This window comes from Canis lupus, chromosome 36 (genome assembly GCF_011100685.1).
Source record: "Canis lupus familiaris isolate Mischka breed German Shepherd chromosome 36, alternate assembly UU_Cfam_GSD_1.0, whole genome shotgun sequence".
In the NCBI taxonomy this organism is placed as follows: domain Eukaryota; kingdom Metazoa; phylum Chordata; class Mammalia; order Carnivora; family Canidae; genus Canis; species Canis lupus.
This window is the reverse complement of record NC_049257.1, coordinates 25,427,366-25,441,248: the sequence shown is the minus strand read 5'-3', so window position 1 is coordinate 25,441,248 and position 13,883 is coordinate 25,427,366. Positions and strand designations below refer to the sequence as shown.

General features: G+C 35.5%; 1 protein-coding gene and 1 long non-coding RNA gene across 22 annotated transcripts in view; one reads left to right on the top strand and one right to left on the bottom strand.

Moving 5' to 3' along the window:
• The window catches only part of LOC102155256, a 130,415-nt gene that overhangs the window by 88,678 nt on the left and 27,854 nt on the right, over positions 1-13,883 (top strand). For 11 of the 17 annotated variants that reach the window (XR_005384828.1, XR_005384825.1, XR_005384824.1 and 8 more), the window contains 2 exons: positions 5,626-5,714; positions 9,126-9,234. This is a non-coding gene — a long non-coding RNA (uncharacterized LOC102155256). Of the gene's footprint in view, positions 1-984; positions 1,182-5,625; positions 5,715-9,125; positions 9,235-13,883 lie in introns of those variants that run through there. The other 6 variants (XR_005384831.1, XR_005384821.1, XR_005384829.1 and 3 more) reach the window with 2 other exon arrangements.
• Positions 10,294-13,883, bottom strand: part of ITPRID2 (ITPR interacting domain containing 2) — a 111,125-nt gene continuing 107,535 nt past the window's right edge. For 4 of the 5 annotated variants that reach the window (XM_038585029.1, XM_038585030.1, XM_038585031.1 and 1 more), the window contains 2 exons: positions 12,041-12,158; positions 10,294-11,429 (listed from right to left, as the gene is read on the bottom strand). In XM_038585029.1, the coding sequence (XP_038440957.1) occupies positions 12,054-12,158 (105 nt within the window). In that variant the 3' untranslated portion in view covers positions 10,294-11,429; positions 12,041-12,053. The remainder of the gene's footprint in view (positions 11,430-12,040; positions 12,159-13,883) is intronic. The other variant, XM_038585034.1, reaches the window with a different exon arrangement.

Genomic DNA, 13,883 nt, shown 5'->3' with positions numbered 1-13,883 from the left:
AATATTTTTCTCTGTTTCCTTTAAAGTTTTGCTGTCCGTCTCGTCAAAGCCTTTTAGGCTTCCATTAACACTCTACTTGAGACCCTTTGGATTTCACTAACAGTCTCCTCGACTGCATTTCAAAACATTTTTTATGTCCTAGCCTTGAAAGTCACAGGTCATTACTTCTACCATACTTTGTTCAGAGCAGTCTTAAAGATTCAGACAGTTGCAAAGGGAAGGGATACAGACTCCAGCTCTTGATGGAAGTAGCAAAATTTTAGAAGAGTATCTGGAGGACAGGATGATATTATTGGACCCATCTTTAGAAAATATGATCTGCTGCATTAAGAATGATTGCATAAGGAATTAATATGGGGGGAGGTAATGTGTCTTATCACTGATACCAGAATTATGGAGAAGAATTAAACATTTTATAACATAGCTCTTGTTTCTGTGAAAGTAAACAATATATCTGTTGAGATGGATTATAGATCTAACCCAGCTTGGGAATCTTTTTATGTCCATCTAAAATACACATATACCAATGAAATATAATTATTATTAAAAATCAAACAATTTATATATTTCAATCGAAATAACTTAGTTTTATGGTGATGATAAAAAAATTGTCAATATTTTCCACTCAGCTAAGTTACATTTAAGAAGTATGTATTGAACAACTACATGCTAAGCACTGTTCTAGGTGTACTAGGTGTAAATAAGGCATGTTCCTGTCTTACTATAGTCTGAAAATCACACACTAAATAGTTACACCATAGTAATATAAATGAAAAAACATTAAAAGTATGTACTATACCACCATGAAAATTAATGAAGTTGGATCTCTACCTCACATATATAAAAATTAAAACTCAAAATCCATAAAGATCTAAATGTAAGAGCTTAAAGTATAAAACTCCTGAAACACAACCTTAAATCTCCATGACCTTGGGTTAGGTAATGACTTTTTATTTTTATTTTATTTTATTTTATTTTTTTTAGGTAATGACTTTATTCAAGTTTAAAACTTGTGCCTCAAGAACATCATCCAGAAAGTGAAAAAGACAGGACATAGACTAGGAGGAAAGTTCTCCAAATCATATATATATATTATATATCTGATAAAGGACTCATCTAGAATATGAAAAGAACTCTTATAACTCAATAATAAAAAGAAAAATGACTCAGTTTTGAAAATGGCCAAAGAATCTGAATAGACATTTCTCCAAGGAAAATAAGTGGTTAATAAGCACCTGAAAAGATGCTCAACATCATTCAGAAAAATGCTCATAAATCGGGTGGTGAAATCGATTAAGCATCTGCTTTTGGCTCAAGTTATGATCCTGTGGTCCTGGGATCAAGCCCCGTATTGTGCTCCCTACTCAGTGGGGAGCCTGCTTCTCCCTCTCCCTCTGCGGCTCCCCCTGCTTGTGTTCTTTCATTCTCTCTCAAATAAATAAAAATCTTTAAGAAATTAATTAAAGAGAAATGCTCATCAAATCCTCAATGAGATACTACCACCCATCCATTAGGTTGGCTAGAATAATGATAATAACAACAATAAAAGACGGTGGAGGATGTGGAGAAGTTGGAACCCTCATACCCTGCTAATAGGAATGTGAAATGGTTCATATAATAACTCTATTTAACTCTGCGTTTAGCCAGCTACTTTGGAAAACAGCCTAGCAGCCCCTCAAAAGGTTAAACATACAGTTACCATACGCCCCAGACGATCCACTTCTACCCAAGATAAATAAAAATATATGTCCATACAAAAACTCGCACATGAAAGTACTTAGCAGTATTGCTCATAATAGACAAAAAGTGCAGGCAGCCCAATGTCCTTCAAATGATGAATGAATAAACAAAACTTGGTGCATTCATACAGGGGAATATTATTCAACAGTAAAAAGGAATGAAGTAGTGACACCTGCTACAAGAAGGATGAACTTAATAACTACATAACCAGGGACTTCTTGTAACTATTGTGAAGTTCTTTTATAGTTATTTTTGTAGGTCAGCCTCATGGTTAATTGGAAATCTCCTAGCCTTTGAGAAATAATTATGGCATTTTGTCCCAACGACTGTAAAAATAGGCAGGTGGGAAAGAAGCCGCTGCTGCATATGCTCTGTTCTTCTAGTAATGTCCCAGCATCTTTTGGAGATATCTAAATGTTCCTTGTTTTAAAAAGAAACCAGGAAGTTGGCAGTAGCCATAACTTCTCCAAAGCGCCTCTTCTTTTTCTTGCCTGTAATGAGAGATCAAGGTCATGAAATACCGGTGTGCACACTTCCTGATCTTCGGCCTCTAAGATACACAAGTCATGGTGAAGCAACTGTTCCTCCCTTAGAAATCCTTGGGACCCAGAGCTCTAAATCCTGCCCTCTAAAGAGAAGATGCTGACTCTTCCACCATAGCGACCCTAAAAATTGTTGAAATTGTTTGCAGTTTCTACCAGTTGAATATTTATTAAACTTTAAATTGTGTGTCCTTCAGAATTATATCAACCTGAAAATCTCTGTCATGTATCAGTTAGAATTATGATATTCTGAAGAGTAGAACCTCTCAAAAGTAAATCATCATAATGCACTCTGGGTGTAGTGCATCTTATTTGGGATATTTCTACATTGATAATAAATTGGCTTGATTTGTTAGTTTTTCTCAGCTTTTTAAAACCCATACCCCATCCATTCAGAAGATTTTAAAAGGTTTTGTTTTCTGTAGCTTGTATTTCAAAGGAGTATTTCTCCAAATACTAAATTATAAAACAATAAAAACGTGTCCATGCATATGTGCATAAATACACACACATACAACATCTATTCTGTAGTTGCTCCTGCCCAGCGGAGAGTTGCTATGCTTAGAGGGTTTTTAAGAGCTTAACTCAGTTGTTCACTGATTCATTTTGAAAAATGAGAAACGGAAAAGAAGCAGGAGGATTATGCTGAGAATGTTGTAGTCAAGGGCGTTGATATAAAAACAATAAATGGCTACAAATAGACAAAACTGAGAATTCCAATTCTCTGAAGCCCCAAATCCTTTAAATAAATGATACAGGGTCAAGGATCTCACCATTGGCAATTATCCTAATTGATCATTTATTGTGGTGCCAACTAAGTGTATTGAACATAACAGAAAAGATAAACTTGTGGCAAATGTATCTAACATCGAGCTTTTCCTGAGTTAAAGGAAAAACTTAGGCATGACAGATCACACAATTTTGATAGTGGTTTATTTAACATAAAGTTGGAATAACTTCAGCTGTATTTTCACTAAGATAATACAGTGTATCATCTTGATCTTTTAATACACTGCTATATTTTTTGCTTTCTCTTCTATTATTGTTACTACCTCTTGCTAGTAGTTACTATTTATTGTGCTCTTACCATATGCTAGGCAGTATGCTAAATGTCCTAATGTTATTATACCTTATTAATCTCCCCTATTGGACCAAAGAGGTAGATGCCAATGTTATTTTCAGGAGACTGAGGCTAATACAAATAAATGGCAGAGCTAAGCCTGGAACTGAGGCCTGTCTGTCTCGAGATTGGGCCTCTTCATGTTCACTTACGTTCTTCTACTCCCTTCAGTTATGTGTCTTTTTAGCAATATTTTCTTGAAAAATAAACATAAATGGCTTATGATGTTTAGCAAACTCAGTACAGAGTCAGACATGTATGTAGGCCAGATCACCTGAAGATCTAACTTGCTTTATACAACCCGGGGTCTCAAACTCAATGTTCAGACTAGAATGATATTGAAAGGGACATTCGTTGGCAAAATGTGATAATTAATCCAGCTCTATTGGAAGCTGTAATGCACAGATGTGAAGAAGAAAACAATGTTCTCAGAGCAGAAAAGGGGAGTCCAAGAAATCTCTTAGTAAGGAAATAATTTCTAGGTCTTGAAGGGAAAGAGGTGAAAAAGAAAAAAAAAAAGCAGAAAGGAAATGCTGAAATTGAGAAATACTATAAAAGAAATCTGCATTGCTCAATATGTGTCTGTGGTTAGGATTTTTCCCTCATAGAAGTATTTCCTCACCAAATGACTTAAATTCATGGCTATTACTAGTTCTTCCAACTGGCTCCTCCTCTGTTGCCTTTATTTTTGATATTATTTGGAGAGTATAAAGAAATTTGCTTTGTTGCTGGCTTTGCTGTAATTCAGCTAATTCACAAACCAAGAGATAGTGTAAATAAACTGTTACCAGTTTTGCCGATCTTCCTTATTGATTTTAATGAAGTCAGGCATCCTGTCACTAAGATTCCTTTAAAAAAAAAAAAAAAAGATAATTTGTCTAGGGGCAGACAAAAATCCAAAGGCTTTGGAGAGTTAAGCCTATTTTGAAAAAGTCCCCAGAATCATGAGCAATAATTACACGGATGGTCTTTAACTCACATAATTTCTGGTAATGGATGAAGTTTCCTTCACTGCTGTTGTGCCTTTTTGCAAATAATTTGTCAACTGCATATCTAGAGCCTAAAATAATAAAACATTTCAAAAGAGATGAGCTGTTTCATCCGTTGCTCTTTCCCATTATGGGCATTACAGGCAGAATGGACCAAGTAAAGACTCTTATAGAAATTATTATCTACTCTAAAAAATGGGCTAGGATCACACCTGACTGATCTGTGGTATTATTTATGTTTGGCTTTTGGCTTCTTATTACAGTAATGAAAGATAACGATAATAAAAAATTGCACCACAATAAAAATTCTTCTTTGTGAATCTTGAGAAACTTGATTCAAATGCTAGCAAAATTAGCAAATAGTAAAAAAAAAAAAAAAAAAGACCATATAAAAATCAACCTTGTCACTCGTGACTTGTCCTCAACAGTTATTCACTAGATGGGTGTTAAATCAATTTAATTGTGATGAGATTTCAGGATCAAAATATAATAACAATAAGAATGTTCAACATTTGTCATTAAATGTGTGTCTGTGTCCAGGAGTAAAAGGGACCCGGTTTGAGCCTACACACACTAATTTGTGTTCGTGCTAAAGATTCAGCCATGGTCCATTTGGTGTTTTGACAGCAAGAGAGCTTGCCAGCACCAGAGGAGAACAGGCCATGGAAGGAGAGCAAAGTGTCTCTCTTAAGCACTTTTCACCATGGACGAGTCCCTTGGAGCTGGTAGTGAAGCATGAAGATGCCCTCGCTCGAAGATGCCCTCGCAGGGGACTTGTGGGAGGAGGCTGGGCTACAAGTGCTGCTGTGCTGCCAATAGGAGTAAGCAATGGTCTGGCAAGAGAGGCTCTCACCCCACCTCTGTAAGGCATGATATCACCACCACTTTGGCCAGTCGAGGGCCCCAGGAGAAGATCAAGAGAGCGCTGTGGACCCCAATAAAGAGAAGAGATCTCTTAGAACTGATAGATAAGGTCTATTGTGAAGATGTATAATAACTCTTGAGGACTTTCCAAGTAAACACTCTTCTAGGATATTCTTCAGCAGTCCTGAGGAGGGGACAGAAGAAGGTAAAAGAAAAAAAAGTCTGTCATCATTAATGTAATCTCATTTGTCCTTATAGACTGAGGAGGCCTGGGTAATAATTGATATGATATGATATGATATGATATGATATATGATATGATATAGTAATTGCTTTGCAATACCTTAAGGGATTTTTTTTTTAACCTCAGGACTGGAGAAATAATAGAAGGAATTACTCGAGATGCACCAAACAAAACCATGAATCATCTGTGGATGAATATACTAAACGATTCAAAATGTAAGTAACATACTACAATGCGTTTGACACAGGTGTAAATGTTTTTATTCATTACTCCCTTCCCCAAAAGAATGGTAAACTTCTCCACATACCACTGACTGGAACAAATTCCATACTGTAGAGCTGATCTCGTTCTACAGCATCTCCAGAGCCAGTTCATTCCTTTTTGCACCTTTTTGGGTCTCATCCTGGTTCTTGAGTGGTTCCTGACTTCAGAAGCCCTCAGACTGTCTACGTCTTCTCAACGTCCAGTCAACACAGCATAAAGACTTCTCACCTGCTGTCGTTAACAGCAAGACAGCGCTTTGCTTGCGCTATTCTTGTTGCCAACAGGTCTGTCCAGACAACTGTACATTTCCACGTGGCCTTAGATTGTTCCCCTCATAGTTTCTTCCTTACGTGCAGTACTTGCCTTTGTTCTCAGTTTTGAATTTGGGGCTGTCATTAAAAGTTTCCTGAAGGGAGCCTCTAAGCTGACATCTCCCTAGAGACAAAAAGTTCTTTTTCTGCTTAACAAATTTCTCTGCTTAACAAAGCATCTGGCATATAGGCAGTAAGACCTATTAATCTAAATCCTTGCTACTGAAAGTTCAGTTCATGGACTAGCAGCATCAATCTTACCCGAGAGCTTCCAGAAACACAAAAATTTGGACCCTGGAAATAGGACCCAGGTCTACTTAGGCAGAACCTTCACATCTACAAGATTGGCAATGATTTGATTTCTATGCATATTGAAGCTTGCAAAGCATTGCTCTAAGTGGTATTCCACAAACAAAAATTTTTGTCCCAAAGAACAAAGCATCTTTTGTATTGTTTTGAACACAATAATGTTCACCTTTCATGATAGGAGCATCAGAGGTCTTTTTTCCAGTCCTCGTTCTAGTACTTGAAAGAACATGATGACGATGAAAAATCCAGCCTGGATCTATAAATTCATGTTTTCTCTTCTATATGAAGCTGAATTTGCCAAACCTCATGTACCAGTCACCCTATTTCTACCCATCATGACCACCATTGCCACCGCCGCCAACCACCACCACCACCACCACCAACCAAGCCCTGTGCTGTGTATTTACATTTGTCTAACAACTCTGTAAAAGAGGTACTGGTATCACCATCCTAATTCTACATGGTAGAGATATGGAGTCAGCTTGAGCCTTAACCACTAGAAATGTGTATATTTTTGTCAAGTCAGTGATGATTTGAATCTCGTTATTATTTATTACTAAGCCCTCTTGCTTAAAGCATGTTGTTACCCTTTCTAGTAATCTAGTTTCTTGTTTTCTGAGGAAGTGCCTGCAGAAATATGATGTCTAGCCACTTTTATTTAACAGAAACACTCCTTTTGACCAGCTGCAAGCTTATTACACTGGAAAAATAGGTGTTTTATTAATACGTGCATGTGTCTTGAACACAGAATAACATTTACATTCCTATATTATATGAAGCTAAATATATGACATGTAACACTATTTCTAAAGGCAGAAAACTATAAAGAGGCTTACTTTGTAAGGTGTGTTACACTGATAAATTGCTTGCTTAGGAAAACTGTAAGATTTATGCACATTAGTATTAAGAACAGAAAATAATTTAGCATAAAACATTAACTTCTGACTGCTTTAAAACATTCTCATTGTTGTCGTAGTACCTACCATTCAGGTGTCCAAATTGAGTACACGTGTCCATTCGGTACTATTTTTATGGATTCCATAAAAGTATATTTATGACAGCCAGGACGATTCAAGGAACATTTTTATAAATCTAAATCAATATGGGCATCCAGATAACAGAATACTGTAGGTTTTCTAAAACTACAAGAACATACAAATATTTATAAGGTGCATGCTTTCTCTATATTTGTATGGTTCTTGTGTAGGTAATGTAGCTAAAGTAACTTCCCAAGTTTCCTTTTTTTCTCCTTAGCTTACAGATAAACCAGTTATTTTTCCTTAAAATATGTTATCACTACTTCAAATATTTTTATTTCTAAACTAAAGCAACATTCTTTTCTCAGTTCCAGTCCTAAGTTATTCTGAACTCTGCTCTTCAAAATGCATTACCTTTCATATCATTCCCACTCACATTACCTACAGCATACTTAATATGCTTTTCTATCCATTTAAAGATCTCATTGGATTTTTAAAAAATGGACAAAAAAGAGAAAATCTAATTCCTAAATGTATTGATTCCTTCAAAGGTCTAATCAGTGTACTCTATTGCTTGTCCTTAGAATGTGCTCTTATTCGTTCTTTATACATCCATCTTTATAAGCTGAGAACCTCGTAAAGCGTAGGTATCTAGTGAACTTGTTAAGGTTTTATTTTGAGAGAGAGCACACCTGAAAGTGTATGAGTCGGTGGAGGGGTAAAGGGAGAGGGAGTGGGAGCAGCAGACTCCTGAGTGAGGAGCCTGGCCCATGGCAGAGGCACCCCAGGACCCCCGAGATCGTGACCTGAGCCAAAGGCCGACGCTTAACCAACTGAGCCACCCAGGTGCCGCTCCAGCAAACTTTTATTAAATGAGGGAATGCTGTTGAGTAAGTAAGCTAGGTGACCATTATCCCCAAGATTTCGTCTCCTCTGGGGTACTGAAAGGACTTGCGAGCAAATGGACACTGCTATTTGATGTGAATGTTTGAGTACAATCCTAATTTACTGCTAAGCACACGGACTTCCTGTATGTAAGCACAGTGAGAAAGAGCATCAGTTGTGCAAATGAGAACAAAGTGAACAAGGTAAAGGGCCAGATTTAACAGTCATAAACAGAAATAAAAACCATAGAAGAGAGGAGCTATTAGATAGGACATCTTAAACCTTCTCCATTTAGAATGCAGCCAGGATAAGTGCTAATTAAATGATTTCAACATTTATAAAAGATCCTAATAATCTGTCATACATAACTTACAACTTAGATCCTCAGCTTTAATTACAAGATAGAATGTTTCCTCTTCCCACTTCTTGGAAGTTATCAATTCTTCCTTTCCAGGAGAGAGAAACAGAAAAAAAGAATTCATACTTTGGTTTTGTATTATTCTTCAACTAGCACCAAACTCCCATGTGGACAAGTGAGGAGCATGGGCAGTGCACCATCTCTTCAGGAATCCTCCCCAAAGACTTTTTTTTTTAAGATTTTATTTATTCATGAGAGACACAGAGACAGAGGCAGAGACAGAGGTAGAGGGAGAAGCAGGCTCCATGTGGGGAAGCCTGATGCGGCACTCGATCCCAGGACACCGGGGTCACGCCCTGAGCCGAAGGCAGATGCTCAACTGCTGAGCCACAGAGGCGCCCCAAAGACTTTTCCTTTACATTATTTCACATGCACTTTACTGCATTCTTACTGTCCTCTAAAAAAGTTGAAGTGTATGGTAAACCTAAAACTTCTCTAAAAACATGTTTTGTTTTTTTTTAGAAAGTTGAAGATGGCCAGCTGAGCAAATAGTCTTAACTGATGTAATGCATATTTTAAATGTTACTGAAATTCAACTGAATGTTTTTGGAGGAACAATATGTACTCAAGTGTGAGTAGTTGCCCAGTTTTGTCCATGGTATATCATTCATGGTGACTCCCAAATTCCAAATCACCATTTCAAGATTCTTTTTCTTCTATGCCTTCTTTCTTCAGGCTCTCAGCACATGTGCAAGCTACAGACAACTTGGGTTTTTAAAAACATTTCTTCATCACACACGTAGTAATTCAAGCTCAATTTATACATTCTGAATAACCTTTACAAATATTCTTATTTGAACCCCATCCTTTCCACTTCCCATTTTTTAAGACTTTACACAAACCACATCTTCTTGGTAAAGACTTCTGTGACCACCCACGCTACACTCTCTCAAATTCTTATAATGCTTCATAGTTTTTGGTACCATAAACTCACCCATATATAAAAAAGATGCCTTGTTCTTCCATCTGGTTTGTAGACCTCTCATTCATTTCTACATACCAGCAGCTGGCTCGGTGGCTTTTAAACACAAAGGTTTAAAATGGAGAGAAGGATGAAACTCTAATAGTAAAGTTCATTTTATTTCATTCACATACTATAGGAATAATTTGCCCATTGGCTCAGTCTGTTACTGCAACGGTTACGTCTCTAATTTTGATTCTCAAACTCTGGGTATCTTAATTGTCCAGAAATGTACTTTAAGTGGCTATGAAGCCGAACAGTTCAAATCACTGATGCCTGTATTACTTTCAGTACTGGGTGCCTGGTTTATGTATCTCATTACTGATACTAGAATCAACTAAATTGAATAATTTGTCCAGAGAATAAAATAGCACTTTAATCTGTTCTTTGGAGCTTAACAGTACATTTTAAAGAGAAGTTTTATTTGGCTTCAGATGGTAATCATTAGGACCACAGAACTAGAGGAGACCAAGAGGCATCAGTAAGCTGTTTCTCCAGGGTGGTCTCGTCTTAAGTATATTTTGCAAAGCACCATAGGAGCATCTTCAGGAAAAGAGAATATCGACCAATTAGGTTATATCCAATTCCTTTGGACCTTATTTGTTACTCATTAAATCTAATCCAAATTCTTCACGTTGTAGTTAGAGAAAAGAAACTATTAAAAAGATGTTAGGCAAAATAAATACTTTATTGTTTTATTTTTAGAAATCAGCCTTTGTGTGATAATTCAAACATTTATAAACCTTTTAGATGTTCTTTCAAAGAACATCTCAACCACTTTTGATTAAAATTTCACACAAAGAAATATAATAAGAGTTGAAAATCATAAATGCTAAAGGAATAATTCTAATAAATTTGGTTGTTACTTTACACATTTAATACATACAAACCAACAGGAAACCACCTTCCTTTTCTTCCCCCCTGCAAACAAACAGTTCTCACTAGTTAAAACTGATTTAAAACCATTTATTGTGAGGAGAACAAATCTAGATTACTTCCATTTTGAAAACCAAAACCAGCTTATTCATTTCTATCCATTCAAGTCAGAGGTCCCATTATTTTGGCAATACTCTACTATTCAGTCTAAAAGACAGAAGAAGAAACATCTCCTTATAATATAAGAAGTCTGGACAACGCAAAAAGTATAGTGTTTAATGTAAGGCATGTTTCCAAAAGAAAAATAAGCTATAATAAAATTACATTTATCTTGGTAAAGTAACAATGCTTACAGTGTAAGAACATTAAGTAGTTGTAGGTAACCTCATACAATTCTATCCTACTGCTATTAGTAAACCTCCTCAAGAATTAAGAGCAATTTTTACAACAGAACAATTTTTCTTCTTGGAAGTGACACTAATTAACAGCAGTGGAGGGAAAATCATTGGTTGCTTCAAGCTCTCAAAAAATGAATCAGTTATTGCACAGTAAATACCTCATAGAGGTCAGTGTTTTAAGAAGCTAGTCTGAAGAAATATGTTATTTATAAGTTGGTTAAGTCTGGACGTTTTCAAGTTTTAAAATTAATTCTATGTAGGGAATGAATTGGAAAATATTGACATACAAATAAATATTAGGCTTTTCAAATGGCTACAGTTTTGGTAGTTTAGAAAAGAAATACAGTCAGCAAAGTGCCTAAGTTTCTATGTATGTTTTTTAAAAAGATATGCATAGAAGAAATAAACATTGTACACGGTATACAGTAGCCCAGCTCAGCAGCAAGTATCTTCTGAAGCACAAATAACACCTCCACCAGTGTATGTCATTGGTAACTCCAACACCGCATAGCCAATAAGATCCATACCAACCTTAAAAAAGAAAGAGAAATCTTTAAACATCTTTCAAATATCAGTATTAAAAGATTCTTTAAAAGGATGACAATATTTTCTAAATATATGTATATATATGCGTGTGTGTGTATATATGTATGTGTGTGTATATATATATATATAAATAGCATCCTTCTTTATAAATTATGATATGATTAGATATGGGCCTATGGGATACTTTTCTTTAAAAGACAAAAAATTAAGAAAGATAAGAATTTGTGATTAAGTCTCAAAATCTTGGTCCATAAATCACACATTTGAAATACCATTATAGCGAATGGTACCAAAATAATGCTCAAGTCTGAAAGTTCTGATTTCTTCAATTCTAGTATGTTATTTACTATAATGTAACTTCAGTAAAATAACACACTATCAATAGTCCCTTGGAGGTGGATATTATGCAATTTACTTGCTTGCACTTCCAATGGGGCTGAATGAGTATTTCACACTGCAGGACTACCTATAATATACATATAATATACATTTTAAAATTAAAAATTAGCCAGAGAAACAGTCCTGGGAACTAAGAAGGCAAAGCATTCAAAACTAAGTAGTTATTTAGCTAAGCAAAAAATTTCAGAAAAATTTACCTAGAAATCCCATTTAATGACTGTCTTGCTTAGAATTAGATGCTTTACTTGAAGATACTGCTGCCAAAAGTCCACTTACAATTTCCCGTCTGATTTCGCCAACAATAGACTCCTTAATCTAGAATAGAAAAAGAGAAAAATAAGAATTTAACAATATGACCATAATCTACTTTTTCTGTTTTCGGAAAAATACACAAAGAGCATTTAATTCCTGTAATCAGCCAAGCCAGAGAGAAACCCTCATGTAAACCCTCATGAAATACAGAGAGGTAGTGAGGAATCCTGTCCATCTGTCCTCAAACCCAGGTCAGTGTGTGGTCCGGCATTAACTCCGATACTCCATTATAAAATTAACATCACAATTCTTAAGGTGAGAACATTAAAAATGTTATTTTATGGACTAAAAAACTTCATTTGCTTCATGACACAAAGTAACGTAGGAGAACTGATTAAATGTTAGATCCACTTTTATGTTTTTATTAAGGTCTATTTTGGAATGGTAATCAACAGTATACTTCGTGTTCTCATTATTTAAGAAAACTCATGAGTGGCAAACTAACGTATCAGTCTATTGCCTGTTTATAACAACTGAAGACCAAGTATGTGAAAGTTACATATCGTTTGAACCTAACTTGCACATTTTAAGTGGAATGAAGAAATAATTTAGTACAATTTATTTTAAACCATGAAAAACATCCTCTGAACAACCACAAAGAAATAAATTCTTCTGGTAGAGGTTTGTTATCTCTCTGAAAATTTTTCTTCAGACAAGGATATACAATCTCATCTTATTGGTGGAAAAGGTCAACGGACGTAAGGGCGATGATAATTCCATCCAGATTCTCTCTTCCAGATGCCCACACATTACCCACGCCTGTCCGTGCCTTTCTCTCTGGAATGATACAGCATCACCTCCAAATAGCTCTTTGTGAAAGCTTTAAATGTGGATTTCCTGGAATAAACTGATAATGTCTTCCCAAATTAGAACTTGAGACACTTTCAACCAGCTTTTAAAAATTCTACATTTCCACAGTTTCCTGTCAGCCTGATCTATTTCCTAAAATGTTCCTAAGTACATCCTGAACACATCTCAGTTGAAGTCTTTCCAAAAATGGCTCTGTATTAACCTGTCATGCAAAACTGGTACACGATACATAGATTTATACGGAGGTACTCATGGAAACAAATGCTCCTTAGCTACCAACTATCTGTATTGGAATATATTTAACTAAATATAAACCTCTCCTTTTACCTTCTACCAATATTGCTAAGCTTTAAACATCATGAGAAGTTACTGACTTTCATAGTACTTTGGATTTACTTTTAATTGAAAATTTAATTTACTTTAAATTTAATTTAATAAATTTAATTTAAAGTAAATTTTTTTATTTACTTTAATTTGTTGGATACAAATATTATGAAAACCAGAATCTCTGAGCCACAATGTATTATAAGCACAAACACAACGTGTTGAATCAGAACCTCTGCAAATCTGTATTTACAGAAGACAATGAGTAGTACAATCTTTCCAGTGCTGTTATTCCATGCAATATGGCAATTTTATTAACTTTCGTCATCATCATTCAAAAAATAAAACAGAAGCCAGAAAGTATCCTCTACAAACCAAAAATGTGTGCCAGCCTTTTTTGAGGGTACAGATATTACTGGAATAAGGAGTTAAAGAAGCACGACCAAGGAGGATGCTATAATCTAGGCGGGCACAAAATGAATATTCATTCATAAAACATTAAGAGGGAAAAAATAATGTATTAATTCACTAAAACACAAGAACAGAAAATGAGAGGCCAGCATGGGCTACAAGAGGAAAAAGTACAAAGTTCTT